The following is a 26,510-nucleotide window of genomic DNA, read 5'->3' as shown; positions in this document are numbered from 1 at the left end:
TTTAAACCAGATGATCGCTAAAATTAGATTTCCCGCAGCAATTTTTATTGCCTAACAATGGGCAAAATAGAAAAAAAATATATTGCCGAAGTAAAATGACGTTAATATTTCCCCCTCTAAACATTACAAGTTAAGTCCATCAAATAACATTCAAGAATTTGAGCAAACAGGAGAAATTGTTAAAAGATTGGCATTATATGTTTCTTCCACACTGTTGAATCGAAGAAGAGAGGGGTCTTCTACAAGTCAACTGGGTCGATGCCTTGGACATCGCCACTTTTCCGCCAGTCAGAATTGGCGTAAATAAATCCATCCGCTTCCACCGTAATGCCGCAAACGACGGCTCCGTTCCCAGGGAACTCGGTTACGCTGTGTCCTCTGGTCGTCATGTTGTTGACAATGTCCTGGGATTTTTTTTTTTTAAAAGCGAATAGCGAATATAGAATTCAATCTTTCTTATCGTCAAACGAAATTATTTACCGATGGGAAACCCTTTTCGTATTGAAATTTCATCGGGAACAGCTGGTGGTGCATCCTCGGACTGTCAATGGCCTCTTTGATCGTTTCGCCGAACCAAAGATTTCGGATAATTGCCTGTAAGTTAATAAACTCGGTTGAATGAATTCAAATATTTGGGTGAAATATCTTATTAGGCTCAAATCTACATAGGCGGTCGATGTGGTGATTTTAGTGCCACCAGCCGCTCCTATGACGGAACGGACCCGTCCAGTTCTCGAGTTGACGATGATGGTGGGCGTCATGGAAGACATGGGCCGTTTGCCCGGCCGGATGAAATTAGCCGGACTGGGTGGGACTCCAAAGTAGTTGATGACGTTGGGTGATGAGAAGTCGTCCATTTCGTCGTTCATCAGGATTCCGGTTTGCTCCGAGATCCATCCAGCGCCAAACCTGCGAGACGAAATGCAAGAAATTTGTGAAAACGTTTGAGCTGATTGGTTTGTCTTGTATCGTCCGCACTTTAAGTTGACAGTTGAAGTCACCGAAACGGCCATTCCGTTGCCATCAAGGACGGACATGTGTGCAGTGCCGTGGTCCTCCTGATTGTAGGTAACAGCCCCGTAAAATCCCGGATCGTTGTAAGTAAACGAATCGTTGATTTTTGCGTAGGTTTCAGCAGCCAGAGCTTCCGGATCTGCCATCAGAGTTCTAGTGAACTAAAATTATGCAATCAAAACGGGGTTTAGGTTATTTTCGTTATTATTATTATTTTTTGAATTCCACCTCATTCACTTCCGGAACGAAATTAGGATCGGCTAATTTGGTACGATGGGCGTAGGCGTGTTTGAAAGCCTCCGCAATCCGGTGGTAATTCGTCGGATCGCGGGATGCCTTTCCATTTGTCTCTCCTTCGAGGTGCCCGTCTAAAATGTTGAGGATGAAAGCGGTCAAAATTCCTGATCCGGGCGGAGGCATAGAGTACAGTGTGAAATTGTTGTTCAATTCCACTTTGATGGGTTCCTTCCATTCGGGGCTGTAAAATAGTGATTGCGTCAATTCAGAAAAGGTATAAATCTTTGGTAAATCATTAATTACCGATATTGCATCAAGTCCTCCTTGGTTATGATTCCGCCTTTCTTCTGGATGTCCTCAACTACTTTATCGCCTAGGATTCCGTTGTAGAAGACGCCAACGCCTTCGTTAGCGATCGTTCTCAATGTCTGAGCGAATGGTGGATTCTTGACAATGTCGCCTAATTGTTTCACTTTGCCGGTTTTTTCGTTCACGAAAATACTATTTCCCCGAGAAGGTTGAAATGATAAACCATTACTCTCAATTTCGAGTGATATAAGATAAACTAGTGTGCAATTACCGCATCGAAGGCTCGTCCAAAATTAATTTCTCGAATTCTTTTAGCGAGTTGGCAAGGTGACTGTTGACTGGAATACCTTTCTCGGCCATTTCAGCAGTCGGCAGGACTAAACGGGACCAAGGTAATTTCCCGTACTTCTGATGGGCGGCCCAAGAACCGGCCAGCTCTCCCGGTACTGCCACGGCCAAACCACCTTCATTGACAATTAATTGAATAGTAAAGGAAATAGTTGAATTGCTCAATCCGGAATTATATCCGCACCTCTTTGAGAGATGGAAGCGTTTCCTTTGAACATGTCTTCGGTAGCAGCAATAGGTGCCACTTCTCTTGCATCGAGGCTTTGAGCTACTGGACCAACTGGATCGTAGATAGTCATGTGGAATCCTCCGCCGATTCCGGCGCTCTGCGGATTAACTGCTCCGATGCAAAAGACCGTGGCGATAGCGGCGTCGACTGCGTTTCCTCCATCCACCAATACATCACTGCGAATAAATCAAATCATAGAAGCGATTGTTCGTTTCAAATTCGAAATTCAAAATTTACCGCCCAATTTGTGAGCAAGGAATGCCATCCGAGCTGACAGCCGCCGTTTTGAATTTGCCCAGGCGGGAAGGTGACGGAGCAGAGAAAGGTTCGTCAGCATCCGCCAATCTAAAAAATATTCAAGCACAAAGTACAAACCACACAATGGAACAAAAATAAATGAAATACAATTAATTGTAATTCTGACAACTTACTTTGGTTGCTCAACTTTAGGAGGGCTAGGCTGTGGCTTTCCGGAAGTCTCGACTGTCTTGACGACATTGGGTACGAAAGGAACGTCCTGTTGATTGGCGTATCGATAAGTGTAATATGGAAGGGTGTACGGGTAGTTAAGGTATGGATAAGCGTTGGGGTAGGCAAGAAAAGGAGTGGCCATAGAGTGGGGGGACACTCCTCCCGGATAGAATCCGGCATACGCATTATTATTGTCAACGAACCACCCGAAATTATTGTAGGGTGCCGGAATTTGGACGAATGCTTTGGCACCCAAACAAAACAAGAGCAGCGTAATCTGTTGTAAAATATTATTTTAAAAAACATATTTAAATGAAATCCAAAAATAGATCAATGAAAAAATAATATAAAATTAACTTACAATCTGCATGGTAACAGATAGTTTCCCCGATGAACGTGAAAAATAAGAACAAGATCACAATTCGACTAATGTGGGAAATACCAGGCAGTTCTCCTGCCAGCAGCAAAGCCAACTAACAAATACTTCAGCTTGTTTTAGGTTGGTTTCTTTTTAAAACATTGGCACGGTTTTCTGTCCAATGAAGTGACATGACAACAGCGTACGGCGAATTATAGTTAAAACATAATAAACTTCCTTGTGGGCTATGCAAATTTTTCGCAATGACCTTGCTAAGAGCTTCACATTTTGATCTCTCCGTCAACGCCTTGTCAGGGTTATCACTATTCTGTGTTATGTTTTCGGGTATATCCTGCCAAAACTAAAAGTCATTTATAATTAATTTAGTTACAGGCCTTGAACGGAGGACACCTGGTAGAATTCCCCGTTCTTTCCTGGCGAGCGAAAGTAAAAGTGTATATTGAGATGTTCACGGGTGCACTGTAAGGATTCACGAACGACGTTCCCTGTCGAGCGAAAACGTGAAAGGACTTATTTGCCAGTGGGCTTGGGCCAGTCTGTATTATAATCGTATTTATAAACAATTGAACTATTGATAATCGATACTACTGGTTTTCAGAGGCACGTGACTGGTGTTAGTGTAAGTACACGCACAGCGGAAGACCAAATATTTGAAAAATTTAATCACGTTTTTTCGTCGACCGTCGTCGACAGACAGGGTGTGGCAGCCTAGCAGTCACAAGCTTGAGGGTTGGGTGGGGTTGTGAACAATGTCACCTGGACGAAAATGCTCCAGTTGCTGAATCTAGGAAACAAAAGAAAACTCCCTCAAAGATTAATCAATGGTTCCAGATACCCGGACGTCCTGGTGACCTTCGCCCGTTGATCAGCTCGATTTGCGATCGTCTGTTTTTAAATCTAGTTAGCTATCAAAGCAATCAATGCCAAAGGTGAGCAGCTACAGTTCCCGTTACACTTGTTTTCCCATGCTGCATGAACTACATTCTTCATTTTTTGTCAGCGACTTGAAGCCCTCATTTCGATTTCCTTAGAGATGCGCATAAATGGAAGGCTACGTCAGTCGAAATTGTTATCAAATTACATAACAAATTAAGTGACGGGAATTTGATTGGAGAGATAGCGATATCGTTGTTCTGGCCCATCGTTATTTTGGCATGGAACTTCCGCCTCCCTCTCTCGTTTGCAAAGACATTTTCTCATAGAAGTATTGAAAATAATATATTTACTTCCCACAGAGAAGCAGTAACGGGCGTGCAGCACAAAGATTTTAGGAGTCTATAGCTCTAATTTAAGCATAGATAAAGAAGACTTATGGTGTCTTTATCTGTGATTTAAGTACCTGAAAATCTGAAATCTTTGTGCTGCACGCCCGTTACTGCTTCTCTGTGGGAAGTAAATATATTATTTTCAATTGTACTTCTTTCTATACTTCGCGTGCGAAGCAAGGGATCTGCATTCCGTTTCTTGCACCAAAAGCCCGGAGGGAACCTTGCTACGCAAGTCGCACGGTGCAATGTTATTCGCAATTTTTTAATATTTTTGTACCTATATTTAAGTATTTCCCACTTATTGCCTGTACCGTTAGATGTGTTACTCAATTGGTCATCTTTTAATTTTTACTTCAAGCCCAAATACAATCTAGTCTATTTTATATTAAAATTATTCTTTAGTTGTTTACCCTTCTTACATGCTATCCCCGACAAGATTATGGCGGTCATTTTGATGATAAGCCTTAGAAGTGTACTGACCATAAATTCTTAATTCCCTAGCAAGAATCTAAAACTATTTAATTTAATTTATTAAAAACAAACGAGTTAAAAAAATTCAAAAGAGGTCAGACCCAGACCAAGTTGGAAACTCGAAAGCGAACGAGGGGTCTGATTATAAACACCTGTAAATAAATTTTGTTATAAAAGTAATTGTAGCCTATTTTAAAAATGAACGTTTTCAACGGTATTGTGCATGGAATATTCTAAATACCATACTATATTATTTTAAATATTGCAAAATTTGCGCACGTCATTGCTGTTTGCATATAATATTCGATAACATTTGATTTAATGAATGCACCAGCGACTTGCCATGCTAATCTTTGGTGTTGGAATCAAAGTCGAGATATGAAACGTAACATGTGCATACCACCGAAAGTTTGTTTATTACACATTTATGGACTGGGAAAGTGGACGTCTCTCGAGTGCAACATGAGGCAATGTATCCACAAATAAAGGGGAAAAACCCACCAGTTTTCGAAAACATAGCGTATGGAATTAGAATGTACATTTAAGAAGCGGAGAGTTATGGCGCTGTCCGCTGCGGCAGATTTTTTTTTGTGTTGTCAAATTCACATTTTTATTTATCCAAAGAAAAACTACGGCTTCATATGAAAGTTTAAAAAAATATTAAATATAAATTAGCTGAGAAATTAATTTTTTACTTTAAAGGTTTTTAACTTTTTACAATTTATAATTGTTTGTGTTTCAATTTTACGCCGACAGAGGTCTTAGGTTTTACAACTCCGACTATGGAATATAATCGAAAGTTTTGTTTATACACATGGGTTTTCCCCTTCTGTCATATCAATGAAGCTTCAGGCTAAAGATTGCGCGAGCAGTGCTAAATTTACTTATAAAACTTTGTAACTTTGTGAAAGGCTCCAGTTTGAACGGTCTTTGTTGAATATAACACGCAAATCGAAATGATTTTTAGCTAATTCGTTTGCGTTGAATTAATACGAGAATTCTTTCGTGTATTCAAGGTTAGTTCCGTTGTGTATCTTATGAACTGTGTTGACTGTTGATATACATTATATCATTTATATCTCTTTAACATATAATCAAATGTTATTTAATAAGTATGATTATTAAAATTAAAATTATGAAGAATGCATCAACCAATTGGTAGTAGTCCTTACTCACCTGAATCATCACATTCCTCAAGTTCTCCGATAAGCCACAGCTTCTCCAGTGGAAACTCTCCTATGATGTGTGCCTCACCAAACAGTGCCTACATGGGTAATCAGCAGTTTTTTAGAATGAATTTATGTTAAAATTGTGTAAAATATGGATTCATTTTATTACAGGAAATTCTCCCAGTTCAATTCCTATCAGACCAGGCAGGCTATCCCCATGTTTATCTATACTTAATCAACCACAAGGGAAGTTTCGTTTTCGTTATGCCTCTGAAATGACTGGAACACATGGATGTCTTATGGCAGAAAGCAAGGAACGGAACAAAAAAGAATATATTCGTGTTCAAGTATGTTTCACTTGCTAATGTAAATATTTACCAACTCATCCATAATTTCAAATCTGGAATCTTAAGTATTTAATTATAATTACTAGGTTGTAGTAAATTATATATGGGTTGAATTATCATTCAAAACTGTTGATCTTTAATCTCCACTTTATAACTCAGAAGTCAGAATACCTTAATTTAAAAAGAGAGGTAGGGGTTAACGCCAAGCGATTCCTGCTATTGCGTTTAATGTTATGCCGTTGTAAAACAGTGTACGATAATTCCACCTATAGAACTGTATTTCAACTTTTTCAGTTGACACTTATTTCTGTCACACATATTAGTTGTGTTAGAATTAGTCAGTTTTGTATTGGTATATTTTCATTTTGCCAATTATTCACAATTATTTAGAATTAATATTAATGCCAGTATTACTAAATGACTGTCTTTAGTTGGAAGGCTGTCAAGATCGAGAAGCTATTATTCGTTGTACATTAGTTACAAACAGTTCAAAACCTGTTCCACATGTCCATCGTCTTGGAGGGGAAGGAAACTCCAATGGGAACAATGGGAACGAAGGAGAATACCAAGAAATGATAGTCTCCGCTGGTAAAAACGAATGGACTGCAACGTATGTATAGGCTACTCAATAAAATTGTTAATAATAGTAATAATAAATTTTTTTAAATATTTTGTTTTAAAGTTTCTCCGGTTTAACAATTATACACACAGCGAAAAAACAAGTCCGTGAGGTGGTTGAAAGGCGTTTGATAAATGAACTGGGGAATGCACCCATGAATCGTAACCAAGGGCAACAGGTATGGAGTTTTCAATGATTATATTCTATTTTAAGTAGTCTTATTTGTTGTTGCATTAGTAAAGTTATTTAACATTCATCCCCGGTCATTATAGTTGAAGGACGAAGCAGACAAGATAGCCAATACAATGGATCTTCATTCGGTTAAACTAAAGTTTGAGGCCTTTGTGGAACAAAACGGTTTTCGTGAACAGATCTGCCCACCTCAATATTCCCAAGCTATTCACAATTTAAGTAAGTTTTAAAAGATATCTATAGTAGTGGAAAATGTTGCTAATTAAAACTACCGCGTTAAAGAAGCGTGAAAGGAAAACGGAAAATCTAATTCGTCGTCCTAAATTTCGTATTTTTTTATGCACGTACTGTAGTTTTTAATACTAGCTAAGTATATTAATGGAAAAACAACAATAACCGAGGAGTTTGAGCGTTATTCATTTTTATTCCATTTTCTATTAATTAACGGTGACCTCTCTTTTTTTTATTGTTTCGATTATTTCTCTCCACTTTCAGAAGCGTAAAAAATGACGCCTTCGAAATCCAAGTAGCAAAGTCATTTTTAAATAGTTAAACGTAGGAATCCACTCAAATCAATTTACATGTGAAACCTCATTTCGGATTGAGAATTTTTGTAAAAAAATCACATTGATTTGATTCAAGTAAAAAAAAATTAATTTAAATCGATTCGAATCAATTTATGTTAAGATCTTTATCCACAAAACATTTGTATGGTTAGTACAGACAAAATAAATTACTTTTTAATCATTTAAAGAATAAAAGCACAAAAATCGAAATTTAAAAGGTTTCCATAAAATTGTTATCCTGTCTGTGCTTCTTTAAACGATTATAAAGTATTTTGAATGACACACATTTTGATACTTTTACATATGATTTTATTTAAAAAAATTACGGAAATCAGCATTAATGTACACATAAAAAAATATCCGCAATAACTTCAATGAATATTCACCTTCAAATTTTCTATTAATTCAATTGACCCGCGAATTTGGATTTTGTCAATTTAAGTTAGACTTCATCTTAAGTTTCGAAAAACTCGAATTCGAATTTCGATTTATACGAGATTTGATTGGAAGTCCTAAACATGAAGTGGATGTTCAGTCTTTCTAAACGAAGTGGAATTTTACTAACGCAGCAATACTGTTCTAACCTAATCTTACCGTGTTTTTCAAAATCTAGAAAGCACTCATGCTGGAGACTTACGCATCGTCCGAATAGATAAGGTCTATAGTTGTTGTACGGGACAGGAAGAGATTTTCATCTTCGTGGAGAAAGTCAATAAAAGTAAAATAATTAGATTAATTTCATGCAACATTTTCCATCTAACATCCAATTCAAAATTTTATTACAGAGGACATCAAAATTCGTTTCTTCGAGACAGATGAAAACGAGCAAGAAATCTGGAGTGCATTTGCCGACTTTTCTGAATTGGATGTTCATCATCAATATGCTATCGCATTCAAGTAAGTTATTACGGAAATTGTGTAGCCATCTTACAAGTATGGAAAATCTTTTTTTAGTCCACAACTTTTACTGTAGTCAAACTACCAGCTATGTTGATAATAATTTAATGAACTCGACAGCAAAATGCGTTTTCATTTTAACAAGTAGTCCCCCATTCCAGTTCAAGAAAAAAAAAATATGTAGAAGCCGTATTGCAACAGGAATCAGGAAAGGGATTTTAGAAATCCGGACCGGGTCTTTCGTTTTCAGCACAGATCGGAATTAAATTAGCTATAGTTTGGGATATATTTTTTGGCCGCCAATCATGAAATCGTTTCAAAAGCGAATGAAAAAAAAAGCTAGCGAGTGGGAAGGGGGTATAACGTGAGTTCCCAGAAATAATTTTTTTTTTTTTTTTTTTTATCATTTGAAAGGCGGCCTACTGTTAAAATAGATGTAATATAAATAACCTATTCTTCAATTTCACACTTTTTATTACGCGGTATTTTTAAGCTTTGATAATATAAGAGTTTATGATTGAATTTATTTTCCCGATAGACGTCGTACTTGCCACTGCAAAGATACTGTCAATTGTTTACTGCAACATATTTTGCGGCAATAAGTAAAAAAATATGTCTTTTACCACGGGACGAACTGAAACATTTTCAAATTTCGTCTCCGACATTCTTCTTTCAAACAACTAATTTTCATACATATGTAAAACATAAATTTATTTGTGGTGTTAAACTTTGATTGTATGTTGCTTGAAAATCTTGAAAATTCCTTTACATATCCGTACAAGAAGTGGTATGAAGAGAAATGTTAGACTTATAAAATTTTTAATGGCATTTCATTCTGGAAATAGTCACGAATGTAGTCATGAACGCAATATTGCCTTTCAGTCATTTGAATAACTACAGCCTTTCATGACAAATGATACATTTAACCAGTGATCCATATAATATTAGCTTACTTATATTTTGACTACAAATATTTTTCTACTTTAGGACTCCCGCTTATCAAGATCCGAATATTCAATCAGATGTGACTGTTCAGTTCCAGTTATATCGGCCCAGCAATCAATCTACCAGTGAAGCCAAATCTTTCACCTATACTCCAAGAGAAAGAGTTGGTAAACGCGGCTATTTTGCATTTCTTACTTCAAAAATATCATGTCGATATTACCTGTCACTCACTCCTTTATTATTAAAAAATAATATTAAAGAAAAGCTGCAATCAATATTAAAATTTTGTGTTCAACGATGTCCCAACGATGTTATCAAGGGTTTCAAATAGTCGTTTTCTACGTTAAATGGCTATTTGAACGATCATGTTTAGCCTTGTAGCACTGAAATCCTATTTGATTTCAAGAAATGCGCCAATTCTATTAAAATTTTTGTTTACTGGGGTTTGATTATATTAGGTTAGCCCACTTAAGCAAGACTTAGAAACATATCATAATGTAGCCTTGTCCGTGCACGTCTCTATTTCTTTACAGCCTCGCTTAATTGTTATTAACGTTTTAGGTATGAAGCGACCACGACGAGATGTTCCGTTAAACTCCGATTCTAATACCAATAAAAGAGATTATAATGCGACGCGGACATTACCGAATAATGATCCTGTTGCTCCTAATACATTTCCCTCAAATTGTAAGTTTATCAATTTTCAATTTCTGAAAAGTGCTAATATAATTCTCTTTCCAGGCCCTTCTGGTGATGAAAATGGAACACCAAGCTTTACGTCTAATTTCGCAGACCAACAAAGGAAATGTTATGAAACCTCGGTAAAACATTAATAAAGTGTTATTATTTTATTGCCAAATGATTGGATTGACTTGTTAATGTTTTAATAAAGATGATGAATCCTTGTAACATTTTTGAAACTACGCCGCATATGATGGAGCCATTCAATTCAGTATATCCAAATGCAGCTATACCTGATCTACAATGGCCGACAATGTCGGCTACCACAATTCCCTATTCTGAATCAAATGATCAACAATGGCGCTCACAATTAACACAAAGAGGTGCTACTGACGAACCGCTAAGGGTGCCCTTTGAACTGGAAAATTTAGCTTGGCCAGAACTCAACATTGAACAGGCTGATGACGATCTTTTGGCAGAACTTCTAAAATTAGATACTTATGGCTCAGATGCATCTGGATCAACTATCGATGCACTTACTCCGCAACTAAAACATATGAAGATATCACCAAGGAAGTCTCCTTTCAGTGATTTTAAGCCTTCCCATAGGATTAACCCATTAGTAAGAGTTTTTCTGTACACTTATTTTGTGTTATCTTTTGAAAAGTGGTGCACTTGTTACATATTATAAATCTATGCATTGCAGGTTTCATCACCAATTACAACATCCAAATTAATGTCTGCTTATTCAATGAACATGGCCCGGGCGATTCGCTGGTACGCCACGACTGGGGATTTGGGTCATATTTTGACTCGTATGCGACATCTTATGGTATGTCCATTAGAATTCCTCTTTTAAAATCACCTTTTTATTTATTTGTGTTTTTTTTTCCTTCTTCAGGCAATGCAAAGTGAAGATGGAGACAAGTAAGCCAATTTTCGCTAATATTACTTAAGTGAGTTAGTTTAACTGGACAATTTTTGTAGTGCACTCCACGACGCTCTTATTCACAATCAAACCGATGTTGTGCGCGCTATACTGCATGCGGCTTCCTTTCATAACACAGAACTGAATTTCGTCAACGCTCAAAATAATGCAAATCTGACACCTTTACACATTTCTGTTCTTAAAAACCAAATCGAGGCTACAGCTTTGCTTTTGCAAAGCGGAGCAAACCCTGGATTGGTTGATGCTAATGGAAATTCCCCAATTCATCTTGCTGCAATGGACAAACATCTCATTGACTGTCTTCAATTACTTTTAAATACTTCCAGCTGGAAGCCAGCCCACGCTCTGAAGTTGAATATGAGAAATTACGCTGGTACGCATAAATTAAAAATAATTGATTGCGGCTTTAATGAAGTAGGCCTACCGTACTCAAATTCTCGTTTAAATATTTAGGTCTTACTCCTTTACACATTGCGGTTAACGCAATGAACGTGAAAAGCGTAGAATTGCTACTTGCCAAAGGAGCTGATGTCAATTGTCATGAAACAAAGCGCGGGAGATCAGCTTTACACATTGCCGTTAAAAAGCAATCGGAAGAGATGGTGACGTTATTGCTGAGCTGTGTATGTATTACCGTACTCTACCATGTACTTAAATTACATGGCTTATTGTTTTATACCTTTATTAGTTTATATTCATGCAATAATTTTATGGCCTTGTTTTTTTTTTTTTCAATTTAGACATCTTTGAATGTGAATATGCAAAGCTATGATGGAATGACTGCTTTACATCTGGCTGTGTTGGACGAACTTGATAAAATCTGTAGTTTATTATTAAAGAGCGGGGCGGATCCCTCAATTCTTAACTACGTGAATTCTTCCGCATCGTCGGAAAATGAAGAATGTGACGAAAGTGACCACGAACACTTGTTGGGAGAAGGTAGTGTTGAAAAAGGACAAAGTTCCTTAGATTTGGCACAGTGCAATTTAACGGTATAACAATCAAGAGGAAACACTATCAAGATTAATTTATTGACTCATTAAACTTAATAACTTGAATTTTAGATAGCTGAAGTGTTACGTGATGGTACTCGCTCGTCAACGAGCTTGGCTCTCTGCGAAACTAATTTTTTGGTGATGGATGAAGATGAGCGGAAAAGTACCGCATCGGACGCTACTTCAAATAGTAGAGTTTTAGACTCGGGCATCGATTTGATGACTAGCAAAGAGTTGCCTAAAGGTAATTTACCAATTCACTACAATATATTCACATCATCATTTTATAATATGAATAACACGCATTTTTCAGAGCTGGACAAACGTATCATCAGTGACTTGGCTAACATATTAGATTCTCCCAACAAAGAATGGGAACAGTTGGCCGATAGCCTGGATCTCTTATTGAGCATGCGAACCGTTTTGGACAAGCAGCAAAGTCCAACCACGTATTTGCTATCAAATATGGATGTAATTAATAGAGTAAAAAAATTTCTAGTCGTCTGTTTGTAACACATGATTTTTCTTTCTTCAATTTTTAGCTTTGGGAAGTGTCGACTCAGATCGTATTGGAAAAACTGCATTTCCTCAAGTTCACAGATGCTGCGACGCTGCTTGAAAATTATTTGGCAACTTAATAAAATAATAACCAATTAAGTATTTGCTAGTTAAAAGAAATGGACTAAATTGTTCACTTCTTTGAAACAACGCTGTAGCTGTATTTCTTATATCCATCGGGTAACAATTAAGATTATAATATGCGTTTAAGCTGTTATTGTTTTGGCAAACTGCGTAATTTTTTTGTTTGGGATGATATATAACTTTAAATATCGTCGGTTGGACCAAATAAGTTAGTTTTCAAATATTTTATAGATAAGGTGTTGGAAAATAAAACGAAAATAAACAAGATTCTTTTCAGTTACTAACTTTCGCCACCCAACGTCGCACTCTTTTTTTTAGCTTAAGCTCTAGTAATACTTAAGGTTACCCTAAAAACTATATAGGATCACCACGAAAATTGTTCTTTAAAATGGCGTTGAATAAAGGTGCAGATGATATCCTGTTTCCATGGTATAATAGCTCTAAGGTAGGAAGACTTCATCAGAAGTTCCCTATGAGGGGGGGGGGGGAGATAGGCGCGTTTTTCAGGAATGTCCTTAGGATATGGCAGACAAAGGATTCCTCCCCGCCATACCCTAAGGCCATGCCGCGGGTAGGGACAGGCCATGCGGCATATTTTTAGGGTGATCCAATATTTATGAACGGTTAATTTAAATACAGAACCTCAACACTTTTTTAAAATTAAAAATCAGAAAGATGAAAAATATTTCTTTATCTTTCTGCAAAAAAAAAAATAAACCTCGTACGACCAATCTAAGTATTTAAAAAAAAATCCAGCACGAGACACCGTTAGGCCTATCTCGCGCGGGTTAAAACGCCTGTTTTGGACCGGGGTGATCCAATACCTGTGGTGGGTACTGTATGCAGATAATAATCCATTTTTAATCATTTTTCCTTGTTTTTGCTATATTTTTAAAACGAGATAGATGGAATGCCGAGATTCTGTAAAAAATGCGAGTTTTTTCTAAGGGTTCCCGTAGAGCTCAAAAGTCCCCATGGAAAGAAATGGGAAAAGGCGGAGCTAAGAAAGAAAAACTACCCCCACGTGACCGAAATTGGTTCGCGCTATTGGCTCCGTCTCGATTTACCGATCGATTTAAAATCAGAAATTCAGGGAAGCCTATACTCCCTGCGGACCCTGCCACGCGATTTTCAACCCACGGTCCCAGATTTCTTAGTTGCCGCCGAAACAGAGTTACACTCATTCGAGTAATACGTCGATAATACGCGTAATATAATTTTCCCTTGTGGCAACGACTCTGCAGAAAAGTTTGGGAAATCAAAAAATGATTTTTATAATATTTTGGCTGTCCAACTCGAATTTGCATGAACATTTTTACTTCAAATGAACTGTGAAGATGTAAAGAAGCTAAAATGACAATAAAAACGTGTTTGCTGACTTTTGCAGGGGAAAATTTGATAGTAATTTGAGTAAAAAAATCGATAGCATAAAATGTGAAATATTTCCCAAACAAAAAATTACATGATTCAAATTTTTTGAGAAAAAACGCATGTTTTGTACTTTTAAAAATAAAAAATATTACTTTAAACTAAAGCTAAGAGTCTGAAATTTCGACCACACAATACTATAAGCCTGTAAGACATCTTCACCAATTTTCGTGAACCTGTGTTTATTTTAACTTAATTTTTTTTCAAATCAAATTCGATAATTTGTTCACTTTTTAAATTTCGCACCACTAAGTGGCGCAACCTTCGATTTAGTGGCGCTTGGTCTTAAAAAAAAGTTTATCCTTATGACAACATGTTCTGGTAGATAAATCAGCCAATCAACGGATTTCAATATGCTCAAAAGAATTTTAATGATTATATGGTCAAGCGGACTTCTAAAAAATTCTTACGTTCGCGCCAGGCGAACGCGTATTTTTTTTTCAAAATCACTCTAGGAAAAATTTGTTTTTATTGTTATGAATTGAAAAAGCCTAGTGGCGATCAAATTCGTGAGATGGTCGCCATAGGTTTTGGTCGTTTTCATATCGAATCACCCAGGTGTGAAATTACATAAACATTGTAATGTTCTATGCACAAATTTCTCATCATTAGGTGCTATATGTCGAAAAGCTAAAGTGTTTTCCACTGTAAAGTGTTTCCCACGATTTATTTTGAATCTATGTCAATTGATTTAATGTCCATAAGTGAACACTGGACATAAGATCTATTGTCCTAAAAGTATATCTTACAATTTAATTTATGATTATTTTTTCGATGTAATTCACAATGATCTCTCTTTTTCTTTTTTTTGCATCATTCGTTTCTTGAACAAAAGGTGTTGATGCTCTTTACGTGAGACGCCAATCACGGGTTAGAATTGAAGCTCTGCAAAGCGGAGGTGATCAGGAAAGAGGGATACGTAGTGGTACAGTTCCTACTGCACTGGGCACCTAAAGTGTCCGGACACCCGGACAAGTATGGGAAACCACTGTTTTCGCGAGGCGAAAAAGTGGTCAAATTTTCATTCGATTTCAATGACAATTTTTTCGTAGGTTCTCTCGGGTAACAGGAACAATCCTAAATTTTTGTTGAATTTAAAAATAATGGGAAGGCAAAGTTTTTGTCCGGGGCAAAAGTGTTCGGACAGTAGAGAGGCCGATATGCAAATGGGCTTACTTTAGGTTCCAATTGTGACTCACTGGGAAATGCTAGAGAAACGCAAAAGGTCTTAAAAAAAGATCTGCGTTTCTTCTATGGCAGTCGTGAGTCACGATTTTTTAAAGCAATTAGAATTCTTTCCCTTCCCACCCTCAAAATTGATTTCGTTCAGATCTCCGTTTCTGAGAGCCGTGCACTGCTGCCGGGTCTACGGAATTGATTATTCCCCCCCCACGTTTTTCTGAAACTTAAAGGGGTTTAGTAGGGACTGGGGGGAGAGTAAGCAATGACTTGTCTTGTCCAGGGCCATCACATATACTAAAGACCTAAAGACCTTTCGTTCTTCTGTCACTGTGTACTCCCCTACTGATTTTAAACTTGGATGTTCTCCCAAAAAATGACTAGAAATCACTTCTGGCGTCACTTGATCAAATGTTGTGTAGTTACATTCACCAATAAAATGCCACAAAACGCAGATAGTAGGATTCGAACCTACGCTTCAAGATGGACACTGATTTCGAATCAGTCGCCTTAACCACTCGGCCAGATCTATATTAACTATTTTAGCAAAATATTTCGAAACTATCAGTACCTTTTTAGAGTGAAAAATATTTAATGGAAGAATTACAGTGGCCCGTAAGAGGATCGAACTCATGACCTCCGCGTTATTAGCACGGCGCTCTAACCAACTGAGCTAACAAGCCTATGAATGATTAATTTATTAATCAAAGGTTCATTCATCATCAGTTAGGTATACTCTGTGTGTCTTTAGAGAGAATGATTTAAGTTATCTACCAATCTACGCTGTATCAGCAGCCAATTTCAATCGTTGCTGCGAAGGCAATGCAAGCCAGTGATAGTCATTGAGTGTTCGAGATATATTTGTAGTTTTATTGATCTGGCATGATTCCCCATGGTTTGTGGTTAACTTCTACTCACCATGAACTAATAATTTCGTCATATGCTATTAATCGTGGCGGGACTCGAACCCGCAATTTTCGGATAACTACTTTCATAGAAGTCCGACGCCTTATCCATTAGGCCACACGACCTACATTTAAAGAAAGTGCTAGGATTTTGCAAATCTCATTTAACCTGCTCTTCAGTAAGGTAAAACGGAATTTTCGGTAAACCAAAATAAATATCATCACTAGATTGTCTAAACATTTGTGGCAGTTGTGGCCGAGTGGTTAAGGCGATAGACTTGAAATCTATTCCTCTCTGAGGGCGTAGGTTCGAACCCTACTAACTGCGGTGAATTGCCATTTGTTTCACATGCTAGTATTTTCTAGTGGAACCACTCATTTTCAATCGTTTACTAATATCTCAAATTTACGCATGATTACAAATATGAACTGTGCAGTCATGGGTATCCTAGGTCCCGGGATCTATCTCGGAACCGTGGAGCCATGACCTGTCAATTGGTGTTTCCAGAAACGTGTCTATTTTTCAGAGGCCAGTTCCGAAATGCATTATGGCGGTCTTTAAGTGTAGTTTACAAACATCAAATGTAGTCAGAGACAAATTATATGATGAAAGAATGTGTACCCATTTTGTTTACGAAGAATAGAAAAACTTCCATACTTCCGTCCGTAAAAGATCTATAAGCAATCGTAAAATTTAAAAATGAACTCGAACCGGAAATTATTGCAATCCCAATTATCAAACCCGGTTAGCTCAGACGGTAGAGCGCGGGACTTTTAATCCTGAGGTCAAGGGTTCAAGTCCCTTATCGGGCGGCTAGTCTTTTGATTTTAGTTAGTATTGGTCGTTTTCCACCATTAATTATCAAGTTAATATCATTTGAAATCATTCACCATTATGGGCGGAATTCATAGATGTTCATAGACGACAACACGAGTTCTCGTGGTGTTTCTTTATGTCCCTTCGATGTAGGGAAAGTGCGAACCAAAAGGAAGTACATTCAGATATAGGTCGTGGAACATACACAAATAATGAAATGAGATAGTGAGAAAGAGTATCCCTCATTGTGAGAGTAGAAAGCCTTGCTATTTGATACAACTAATTGCAATAGTAAATGTATGTCCACTTATAGAACTCGAAAGCTGTAAATAGAGTTTGTAGTTAAGATTATTCAAAAAAAACATGGTTTTCAAGAGTGAGACGATGCCCACAGACGGTAATCGCTGATTGTTTATATAATATAACATGGGACGTTTGGCTATCTTCTAGGGAAAAGCTTTGCAATATAACGTCATTCATCGAATAGGAGATTCATTATTACTCTGCCTTTGTGGCCTAATGGATAAGGCACCGGCCTCCTAAGCCGGGGATTGCGAGTTCGAGTCTCGCCAGAGATAGCGAGCAACCGAAACTATAATGATCGAAAATCGTCGTTAAATTGGCAATTACTTTTCTTTTGTTTTACTGTTTTCAAGCGAAAATTTTCATTTGTCCAAGTGTTGGGAAATCGCTGAAATGGCATGCTTAAACTTGGAAACCTTTGCCAGCGACAATTACTTGGCAGCGGAACTTATTCTGCTGTTTTACAGGTGAACTCTGACTCTCTCATCCTCCTCTGCCGTCTTCACTGGTTCCTGGAGCAACAACGCGCTGACTTCAAGACGCTGGTCATGATGGTAAGGTGCATTCTCGGCAACGTGTACTTGTTGTCTCTCATCTACTTTTAGAAACTATCTAAACCTGGCCTACGATCACAGACCTCGACTTTGATGAACCTGACTGTTCTTACCACTCGTACGGATCATTGTTGAGAGCATGCCTTATCCAGGGTCACCCCGTTGATTATTTTGTCTTGTCTTGACTTATCTTGTCCAGGGTCATCACATATACTAAAGACCTAAAGACCTTTCGTTCTTCTGTCACTGTGTACTCCCCTACTGATTTTAAACTTGGATGTTCTCCCAAAAAATGACTAGAAATCACTTCTGGCGTCACTTGATCAAATGTTGTGTAGTTACATTCACCAATAAAATGCCACAAAACGCAGATAGTAGGATTCGAACCTACGCTCCAAAATGGACATTGATTTCGAATCAGTCGCCTTAACCACTCGGCCAGATCCGTATTAACTATTTTAGCAAAATATTTCGAAACTATCAGTACCTTTTTAGAGTGAAAAATATTTAATGGAAGAATTACAGTGGCCCGTAAGAGGATCGAACTCATGACCTCCGCGTTATTAGCACGGCGCTCTAACCAACTGAGCTAACAGGCCTATGAATGTTTAATTTATTAATCAAAGGTTCATTCATCATCAGTTAGGTATACTCTGTGTGTCTTTAGAGAGAATGATTTAAGTTATCTACCAATCTACGCTGTATCAGCAGCCAATTTCAATCGTTGCTGCGAAGGCAATGCAAGCCAGCGATAGTCATTGAGTGTTCGAGATATATTTGTAGTTTTATTGATCTGGCATGATTCCCCATGGTTTGTGGTTAACTTCTACTCACCATGAACTAATAATTTCGTCATATGCTATTAATCGTGGCGGGACTCGAACCCGCAATTTTCGGATAACAACTTTCATAGAAGTCCGACGCCTTATCCATTAGGCCACACGACCTACACTTAAAGAAAGTGCTAGGATTTTGCAACTCTCATTTAACCTGCTCTTCAGTAAGGTAAAACGGAATTTTCGGTAAACCAAAATAAATATCATCACTAGATTGTCTAAACATTTGGGGCAGTTGTGGCCGAGTGGTTAAGGCGATAGTCTTGAAATCTATTCCTCTCTGAGGGCGTAGGTTGAACCCTACCAACTGCGGTGAATTGCCATTTGTTTCACATGCTAGTATTTTCTAGTGGAACCACTCATTTTCAATCGTTTACTAATATCTCAAATTTACGCATGATTACAAATATGAACTGTGCAGTCATGGGTATCCTAGGTCCCGGGATCTATCTCGGAACCGTGGAGCCATGACCTGTCAATTGGTGTTTCCAGAAACGTGTCTATTTTTCAGAGGCCAGTTCCGAAATGCATTATGGGGGTCTTTAAGTGTAGTTTACAAACATCAAATGTAGTCAGAGACAAATTATATGATGAAAGAATGTGTACCCATTTTGTTTACGAAGAATAGAAAAACGCCCATACTTCCGTCCGTAAAAGATCTATAAGCAATCGTAAAATTTAAAAATGAACTCGAACCGGAAATTATTGCAATACCAATTATCAAACCCGGTTAGCTCAGACGGTAGAGCGCGGGACTTTTAATTCTGAGGTCAAGGGTTCAAGTCCCTTATCGGGCGGCTAGTCTTTTGATTTTAGTTAGTATTGGTCGTTTTCCACCATTAATTATCAAGTTAATATCATTTGAAATCATTCACCATTATGGGCGGAATTCATAGATGTTCATAGACGACAACACGAGTTCTCGTGGTGTTTCTTTATGTCCCTTCGATGTAGGGAAAGTGCGAACCAAAAGGAAGTACATTCAGATATAGGTCGTGGAACATACACAAATAATGAAATGAGATAGTGAGAAAGAGTATCCCTTATTGTGAGAGTAGAAAGCCTTGCTATTTGATACAACTAATTGCAATAGTAAATGTATGTCCACTTATAGAACTCGAAAGCTGTAAATAGAGTTTGTAGTTAAGATTATTCAAAAAAACATGGTTTTCAAGAGTGAGACGATGCCCACAGACGGTAATCGCTGATTGTTTATATAATATAACATGGGACGTTTGGCTATCTTCTAGGGAAAAGCTTTGCAATATAACGTCATTCATCGAATAGGAGATTCATTATTACTCTGCCTTTGTGGCCTAATGGATAAGGCACCGGCCTCCTAAGCCGGGGATTGCGAGTTCGAGTCTCGCCAGAGGTAGCGAGCAACCGAAACTATAATGATCGAAAATCGTCGTTAAATTGGCAATTACTTTTCTTTTGTTTTACTGTTTTCAAGCGAAAATTTTCATTTGTCCAAGTGTTGGGAAATCGCTGAAATGGCATGCTTAAACTTGGAAACCTTTGCCAGCGACAATTACTTGGCAGCGGAACTTATTCTGCTGTTTTACAGGTGAACTCTGACTCTCTCATCCTCCTCTGCCGTCTTCACTGGTTCCTGGAGCAACAACGCGCTGACTTCAAGACGCTGGTCATGATGGTAAGGTGCATTCTCGGCAACGTGTACTTGTTGTCTCTCATCTACTTTTAGAAACTATCTAAACCTGGCCTACGATCACAGACCTCGACTTTGATGAACCTGACTGTTCTTACCACTCGTACGGATCATTGTTGAGAGCATGCCTTATCCAGGGTCACCCCGTTGATTATTTTGTCTTGTCTTGACTTATCTTGTCCAGGGTCATCACATATACTAAAGACCTAAAGACCTTTCGTTCTTCTGTCACTGTGTACTCCCCTACTGATTTTAAACTTGGATGTTCTCCCAAAAAATGACTAGAAATCACTTCTGGCGTCACTTGATCAAATGTTGTGTAGTTACATTCACCAATAAAATGCCACAAAACGCAGATAGTAGGATTCGAACCTACGCCACAAAATGGACATTGATTTCGAATCAGTCGCCTTAACCACTCGGCCAGATCCGTATTAACTATTTTAGCAAAATATTTCGAAACTATCAGTACCTTTTTAGAGTGGAAAATATTTAATGGAAGAATTACAGTGGCCCGTAAGAGGATCGAACTCATGACCTCCGCGTTATTAGCACGGCGCTCTAACCAACTGAGCTAACAGGCCTATGAATGTTTAATTTATTAATCAAAGGTTCATTCATCATCAGTTAGGTATACTCTGTGTGTCTTTAGAGAGAATGATTTAAGTTATCTACCAATCTACGCTGTATCAGCAGCCAATTTCAATCGTTGCTGCGAAGGCAATGCAAGCCAGTGATAGTCATTGAGTGTTCGAGATATATTTGTAGTTTTATTGATCTGGCATGATTCCCCATGGTTTGTGGTTAACTTCTACTCACCATGAACTAATAATTTCGTCATATGCTATTAATCGTGGCGGGACTCGAACCCACAATTTTCGGATAACTACTTTCATAGAAGTCCGACGCCTTATCCATTAGGCCACACGACCTACACTTAAAGAAAGTAATAGGATTTTGCAACTCTCATTTAACCTGCTCTTCAGTAAGGTAAAACGGAATTTTCGGTAAACCAAAATAAATATCATCACTAGATTGTCTAAACATTTGGGGCAGTTGTGGCCGAGTGGTTAAGGCGATAGTCTTGAAATCTATTCCTCTCTGAGGGCGTAGGTTGAACCCTACCAACTGCGGTGAATTGCCATTTGTTTCACATGCTAGTATTTTCTAGTGGAACCACTCATTTTCAATCGTTTACTAATATCTCAAATTTACGCATGATTACAAATATGAACTGTGCAGTCATGGGTATCCTAGGTCCCGGGATCTATCTCGGAACCGTGGAGCCATGACCTGTCAATTGGTGTTTCCAGAAACGTGTCTATTTTTCAGAGGCCAGTTCCGAAATGCATTATGGCGGTCTTTAAGTGTAGTTTACAAACATCAAATGTAGTCAGAGACAAATTATATTGGTATTGGTATTGGTAGGATTAGGTGCGTCTGCTATGTTTTTTTTAGCAGACATCTGGTCTTCATTTTAGATGACCTTCTTGCACCGACGAGATGTTTGTCTGTTGATTTTTGGGCGATGGCATGAGCAGTGTAAATGTTGTGTTGTGTGGAAGAAGCCCCAATGGAGGGGGATGGGAGTACCATCATTGTGTACGTTTTTGGCCTGCGTTTAAGGAAGAGATCTGTATTGTATGTGTAGTGGTATTGCCCGGGTATGGGAGCAACTGTGCTCACCAGGAGAGTCGAACTCAGGTCTCCGGTGCCCCCCGATCACCAAGTGACGCCTTATCCGACTCACCTACCCGCCCCCCAGACAAATTATATGATGAAAGAATGTGTACCCATTTTGTTTACGAAGAATAGAAAAAAAGCCATACTTCCGTCCGTAAAAGATCTATAAGCAATCGTAAAATTTAAAAATGAACTCGAACCGGAAACTATTGCAATACCAATTATCAAGCCCGGTTAGCTCAGACGGTAGAGCGCGGGACTTTTAATCCTGAGGTCAAGGGTTCAAGTCCCTTATCGGGCGGCTAGTCTTTTGATTTCAGTTAGAATTGGTCGTTTTCCACCATTAATTATCAAGTTAATATCATTTGAAATCATTCACCATTATGGGCGGAATTCATAGATGTTCATAGACGACAACACGAGTTCTCGTGGTGTTTCTTTATGTCCCTTCGATGTAGGGAAAGTGCGAATCAAAAGGAAGTACATTCAGATATAGGTCGTGGAACATACACAAATAATGAAATGAGATAGTGAGAAAGAGTATCCCTCATTGTGAGAGTAGAAAGCCTTGCTATTTGATACAACTAATTGCAATAGTAAATGTATGTCCACTTATAGAACTCGAAAGCTGTAAATAGAGTTTGTAGTTAAGATTATTCAAAAAAACATGGTTTTCAAGAGTGAGACGATGCCCACAGACGGTAATCGCTGATTGTTTATATAATATAACATGGGACGTTTGGCTATCTTCTAGGGAAAAGCTTTGCAATATAACGTCATTCATCGAATAGGAGATTCATTATTACTCTGCCTTTGTGGCCTAATGGATAAGGCACCGGCCTCCTAAGCCGGGGATTGCGAGTTCGAGTCTCGCCAGAGGTAGCGAGCAACCGAAACTATAATGATCGAAAATCGTCGTTAAATTGGCAATTACTTTTCTTTTGTTTTACTGTTTTCAAGCGAAAATTTTCATTTGTCCAAGTGTTGGGAAATCGCTGAAATGGCATGCTTAAACTTGGAAACCTTTGCCAGCGACAATTACTTGGCAGCGGAACTTATTCTGCTGTTTTACAGGTGAACTCTGACTCTCTCATCCTCCTCTGCCGTCTTCACTGGTTCCTGGAGCAACAACGCGCTGACTTCAAGACGCTGGTCATGATGGTAAGGTGCATTCTCGGCAACGTGTACTTGTTGTCTCTCATCTACTTTTAGAAACTATCTAAACCTGGCCTACGATCACAGACCTCGACTTTGATGAACCTGACTGTTCTTACCACTCGTACGGATCATTGTTGAGAGCATGCCTTATCCAGGGTCACCCCGTTGATTATTTTGTCTTGTTTTGACTTATCTTGTCCAGGGTCATCACATATACTAAAGACCTAAAGACCTTTCGTTCTTCTGTCACTGTGTACTCCCCTACTGATTTTAAACTTGGATGTTCTCCCAAAAAATGACTAGAAATCACTTCTGGCGTCACTTGATCAAATGTTGTGTAGTTACATTCACCAATAAAATGCCACAAAACGCAGATAGTAGGATTCGAACCTACGCTCCAAAATGGACATTGATTTCGAATCAGTCGCCTTAACCACTCGGCCAGATCCGTATTAACTATTTAAGCAAAATATTTCGAAACTATCAGTACCTTTTTAGAGTGAAAAATATTTAATGGAATAATTACAGTGGCCCGTAAGAGGATCGAACTCATGACCTCCGCGTTATTAGCACGGCGCTCTAACCAACTGAGCTAACAGGCCTATGAATGATTAAATTATTAATCAAAGGTTCATTCATCATCAGTTAGGTATACTCTGTGTGTCTTTATAGAGAATTATTTAAGTTATCTACCAATCTACGCTATATCAGCAGCCAATTTCAATCGTTGCTGCGAAGGCAATGCAAGCCAGCGATAGTCATTGAGTGTTCGAGATATATTTGTAGTTTTATTGATCTGGCATGATTCCCCATGGTTTGTGGTTAACTTCTACTCACCATGAACTAATAATTTCGTCATATGCTATTAATCGTGGCGGGACTCGAACCCGCAATTTTCGGATAACTACTGTCATAGAAGTCCGACGCCTTATCCATTAGGCCACACGACCTACACTTACAGAAAGTGCTAGGATTTTGCAACTCTCATTTAACCTGCTCTTCAGTAAGGTAAAACGGAATTTTCGGTAAACCAAAATAAATATCATCACTAGATTGTCTAAACATTTGGGGCAGTTGTGGCCGAGTGGTTAAGGCGATAGTCTTGAAATCTATTCCTCTCTGAGGGCGTAGGTTGAACCCTACCAACTGCGGTGAATTGCCATTTGTTTCACATGCTAGTATTTTCTAGTGGAACCACTCATTTTCAATCGTTTACTAATATCTCAAATTTACGCATGATTACAAATATGAACTGTGCAGTCATGGGTATCCTAGGTCCCGGGATCTATCTCGGAACCGTGGAGCCATGACCTGTCAATTGGTGTTTCCAGAAACGTGTCTATTTTTCAGAGGCCAGTTCTGAAATGCATTATGGCGGTCTTTAAGTGTAGTTTACAAACATCAAATGTAGTCAGAGACAAATTATATGATGAAAGAAAGTGTACCCATTTTGTTTACGAAGAATAGAAAAACGTCCATACTTCCGTCCGTAAAAGATCTATAAGCAATCGTAAAATTTAAAAATGAACTCGAACCGGAAACTATTGCAATACCAATTATCAAGCCCGGTTAGCTCAGACGGTAGAGCGCGGGACTTTTAATCCTGAGGTCAAGGGTTCAAGTCCCTTATCGGGCGGCTAGTCTTTTGATTTTAGTTAGTATTGGTCGTTTTCCACCATTAATTATCAAGTTAATATCATTTGAAATCATTCACCATTATGGGCGGAATTCATAGATGTTCATAGACGACAACACGAGTTCTCGTGGTGTTTCTTTATGTCTCTTCGATGTAGGGAAAGTGCGAACCAAAAGGAAGTACATTCAGATATAGGTCGTGGAACATACACAAATAATGAAATGAGAAAGTGAGAAAGAGTATCCCTCATTGTGAGAATAGAAAGCCTTGCTATTTGATACAACTAATTGCAATAGTAAATGTATGTCCACTTATAGAACTCGAAAGCTGTAAATAGAGTTTGTAGTTAAGATTATTCAAAAAAACATGGTTTTCAAGAGTGAGACGATGCCCACAGACGGTAATCGCTGTATGTTTATATAATATAACATGGGACGTTTGGCTATCTTCTAGGGAAAAGCTTTGCAATATAACGTCATTCATCGAATAGGAGATTCATTATTACTCTGCCTTTGTGGCCTAATGGATAAGGCACCGGCCTCCTAAGCCGGGGATTGCGAGTTCGAGTCTCGCCAGAGGTAGCGAGCAACCGAAACTATAATGATCGAAAATCGTCGTTAAATTGGCAATTACTTTTCTTTTGTTTTACTGTTTTCAAGGGAAAATTTTCATTTGTCCAAGTGTTGGAAAATCGCTGAAATGGCATGCTTAAACTTGGAAAACTTTGCCAGCGACAATTACTTGGCAGCGGAACTTATTCTGCTGTTTTACAGGTGAACTCTGACTCTCTCATCCTCCTCTGCCGTCTTCACTGGTTCCTGGAGCAACAACGCGCTAACTTCAAGACGCTGGTCATGATGGTAAGGTGCATTCTCGGCAACGTGTACTTGTTGTCTCTCATCTACTTTTAGAAACTATCTAAACCTGGCCTACGATCACAGACCTCGACTTTGATGAACCTGACTGTTCTTACCACTCGTACGGATCATTGTTGAGAGCATGCCTTATCCAGGGTCACCCCGTTGATTATTTTGTCTTGTCTTGACTTATCTTGTCCAGGGTCATCACATATACTAAAGACCTAAAGACCTTTCGTTCTTCTGTCACTGTGTACTCCCCTACTGATTTTAAACTTGGATGTTCTCCCAAAAAATGACTAGAAATCACTTCTGGCGTCACTTGATCAAATGTTGTGTAGTTACATTCACCAATAAAATGCCACAAAACGCAGATAGTAGGATTCGAACCTTCGCCACTAATTGGACATTGATTTCGAATCAGTCGCCTTAACCACTCGGCCAGATCCGTATTAACTATTTTAGCAAAATATTTCGAAACTATCAGTACCTTTTTAGAGTGAAAAATATTTATTGGAAGAATTACAGTGGACCGTAAGAGGATCGAACTCAAGACCTCCGCGTTATTAGCACGGCGCCCTAACCAACTGAGCTAACAGGTCTATGAATGTTTAATTTATTAATCAAAGGTTCATTCATCATCAGTTAGGTATACTCTGTGTGTCTTTAGAGAGAATGATTTAAGTTATCTACCAATCTACGCTGTATCAGCAGCCAATTTCAATCGTTGCTGCGAAGGCAATGCAAGCCAGTG

The 26,510-nt window shown here is 38.4% G+C and overlaps 2 protein-coding genes and 14 non-coding genes across 19 annotated transcripts; 8 read left to right on the top strand and 8 right to left on the bottom strand.

Moving 5' to 3' along the window:
• Positions 1-82: 82 nt before the first annotated feature.
• On the bottom strand, positions 83-5,202 carry LOC124190118 (scoloptoxin SSD14-like). Of its 3 annotated transcripts, XM_046582689.1 has the most exons (13): positions 3,655-4,322; positions 3,378-3,472; positions 2,970-3,327; positions 2,569-2,885; positions 2,375-2,482; positions 2,093-2,313; positions 1,832-2,024; positions 1,555-1,752; positions 1,243-1,492; positions 979-1,175; positions 666-909; positions 481-594; positions 83-404 (listed from the first exon to the last, which is right to left on the bottom strand). In XM_046582689.1, exons 3-13 carry the CDS (start codon positions 2,976-2,978, stop codon positions 240-242), a joined length of 2,016 nt encoding a protein of 671 aa, XP_046438645.1. In that variant the 5' UTR covers positions 2,979-3,327; positions 3,378-3,472; positions 3,655-4,322; the 3' UTR covers positions 83-239. The 3 variants fall into 3 exon arrangements, with proteins under 3 accessions (XP_046438645.1, XP_046438644.1, XP_046438643.1); XM_046582688.1 differs by having other exon boundaries at positions 2,970-3,318; positions 3,378-5,202; XM_046582687.1 differs by having other exon boundaries at positions 2,970-5,201.
• A 328-nt stretch (positions 5,203-5,530) lies between these two features.
• Positions 5,531-13,012, top strand: LOC124190117 (nuclear factor NF-kappa-B p100 subunit-like). Of its 2 annotated transcripts, none has more exons than XM_046582685.1 (20): positions 5,531-5,742; positions 5,868-5,998; positions 6,067-6,242; positions 6,674-6,852; positions 6,925-7,039; positions 7,134-7,272; positions 8,233-8,337; positions 8,405-8,516; positions 9,504-9,628; positions 10,023-10,148; positions 10,203-10,282; positions 10,354-10,764; positions 10,849-10,974; positions 11,044-11,069; positions 11,130-11,464; positions 11,545-11,714; positions 11,832-12,083; positions 12,156-12,330; positions 12,400-12,557; positions 12,629-13,012. In XM_046582685.1, the coding sequence occupies exons 2-20, from the start codon at positions 5,869-5,871 to the stop codon at positions 12,722-12,724; spliced, it is 3,036 nt and encodes a 1,011-aa protein (XP_046438641.1). In that variant the 5' UTR covers positions 5,531-5,742; position 5,868; the 3' UTR covers positions 12,725-13,012. The 2 variants fall into 2 exon arrangements, with proteins under 2 accessions (XP_046438641.1, XP_046438642.1); XM_046582686.1 differs by having other exon boundaries at positions 5,546-5,742; positions 5,840-5,998.
• Positions 13,013-16,282: 3,270 nt separating this feature from the next.
• Trnar-ucu lies at positions 16,283-16,366 on the bottom strand. The gene is given in 2 exon segments: positions 16,283-16,318; positions 16,330-16,366. It is a non-coding gene; the product is annotated as a tRNA-Arg (tRNA).
• Positions 16,367-16,486: 120 nt separating this feature from the next.
• Trnas-uga lies at positions 16,487-16,568 on the top strand. Its single transcript has one exon. It is a non-coding gene; the product is annotated as a tRNA-Ser (tRNA).
• A 994-nt stretch (positions 16,569-17,562) lies between these two features.
• Positions 17,563-17,635, top strand: Trnar-ccu. The gene has a single exon. It is a non-coding gene; the product is annotated as a tRNA-Arg (tRNA).
• Positions 17,636-18,439: 804 nt separating this feature from the next.
• Positions 18,440-18,513, bottom strand: Trnai-aau. Its single transcript has one exon. It is a non-coding gene; the product is annotated as a tRNA-Ile (tRNA).
• A 264-nt stretch (positions 18,514-18,777) lies between these two features.
• On the bottom strand, positions 18,778-18,861 carry Trnar-ucu. The gene is given in 2 exon segments: positions 18,778-18,813; positions 18,825-18,861. It is a non-coding gene; the product is annotated as a tRNA-Arg (tRNA).
• Positions 18,862-20,055: 1,194 nt separating this feature from the next.
• On the top strand, positions 20,056-20,128 carry Trnar-ccu. The gene has a single exon. It is a non-coding gene; the product is annotated as a tRNA-Arg (tRNA).
• An 804-nt stretch (positions 20,129-20,932) lies between these two features.
• Positions 20,933-21,006, bottom strand: Trnai-aau. Its single transcript has one exon. It is a non-coding gene; the product is annotated as a tRNA-Ile (tRNA).
• A 264-nt stretch (positions 21,007-21,270) lies between these two features.
• Positions 21,271-21,354, bottom strand: Trnar-ucu. The gene is given in 2 exon segments: positions 21,271-21,306; positions 21,318-21,354. It is a non-coding gene; the product is annotated as a tRNA-Arg (tRNA).
• A 979-nt stretch (positions 21,355-22,333) lies between these two features.
• Positions 22,334-22,406, top strand: Trnak-uuu. Its single transcript has one exon. It is a non-coding gene; the product is annotated as a tRNA-Lys (tRNA).
• A 508-nt stretch (positions 22,407-22,914) lies between these two features.
• On the top strand, positions 22,915-22,987 carry Trnar-ccu. Its single transcript has one exon. It is a non-coding gene; the product is annotated as a tRNA-Arg (tRNA).
• An 804-nt stretch (positions 22,988-23,791) lies between these two features.
• Trnai-aau lies at positions 23,792-23,865 on the bottom strand. The gene has a single exon. It is a non-coding gene; the product is annotated as a tRNA-Ile (tRNA).
• A 264-nt stretch (positions 23,866-24,129) lies between these two features.
• Trnar-ucu lies at positions 24,130-24,213 on the bottom strand. Its single transcript is given in 2 exon segments — positions 24,130-24,165; positions 24,177-24,213. It is a non-coding gene; the product is annotated as a tRNA-Arg (tRNA).
• Positions 24,214-24,826: 613 nt separating this feature from the next.
• Trnak-uuu lies at positions 24,827-24,899 on the top strand. Its single transcript has one exon. It is a non-coding gene; the product is annotated as a tRNA-Lys (tRNA).
• A 508-nt stretch (positions 24,900-25,407) lies between these two features.
• On the top strand, positions 25,408-25,480 carry Trnar-ccu. The gene has a single exon. It is a non-coding gene; the product is annotated as a tRNA-Arg (tRNA).
• Positions 25,481-26,510: the final 1,030 nt, after the last annotated feature.

The sequence above is a fragment of the Daphnia pulex genome, chromosome 3, assembly GCF_021134715.1.
Source record: "Daphnia pulex isolate KAP4 chromosome 3, ASM2113471v1".
NCBI lineage: Eukaryota > Metazoa > Arthropoda > Branchiopoda > Diplostraca > Daphniidae > Daphnia > Daphnia pulex.
Note: the sequence above shows the minus strand (reverse complement) of the source record. Positions and strands in the feature narration are given on the sequence as shown.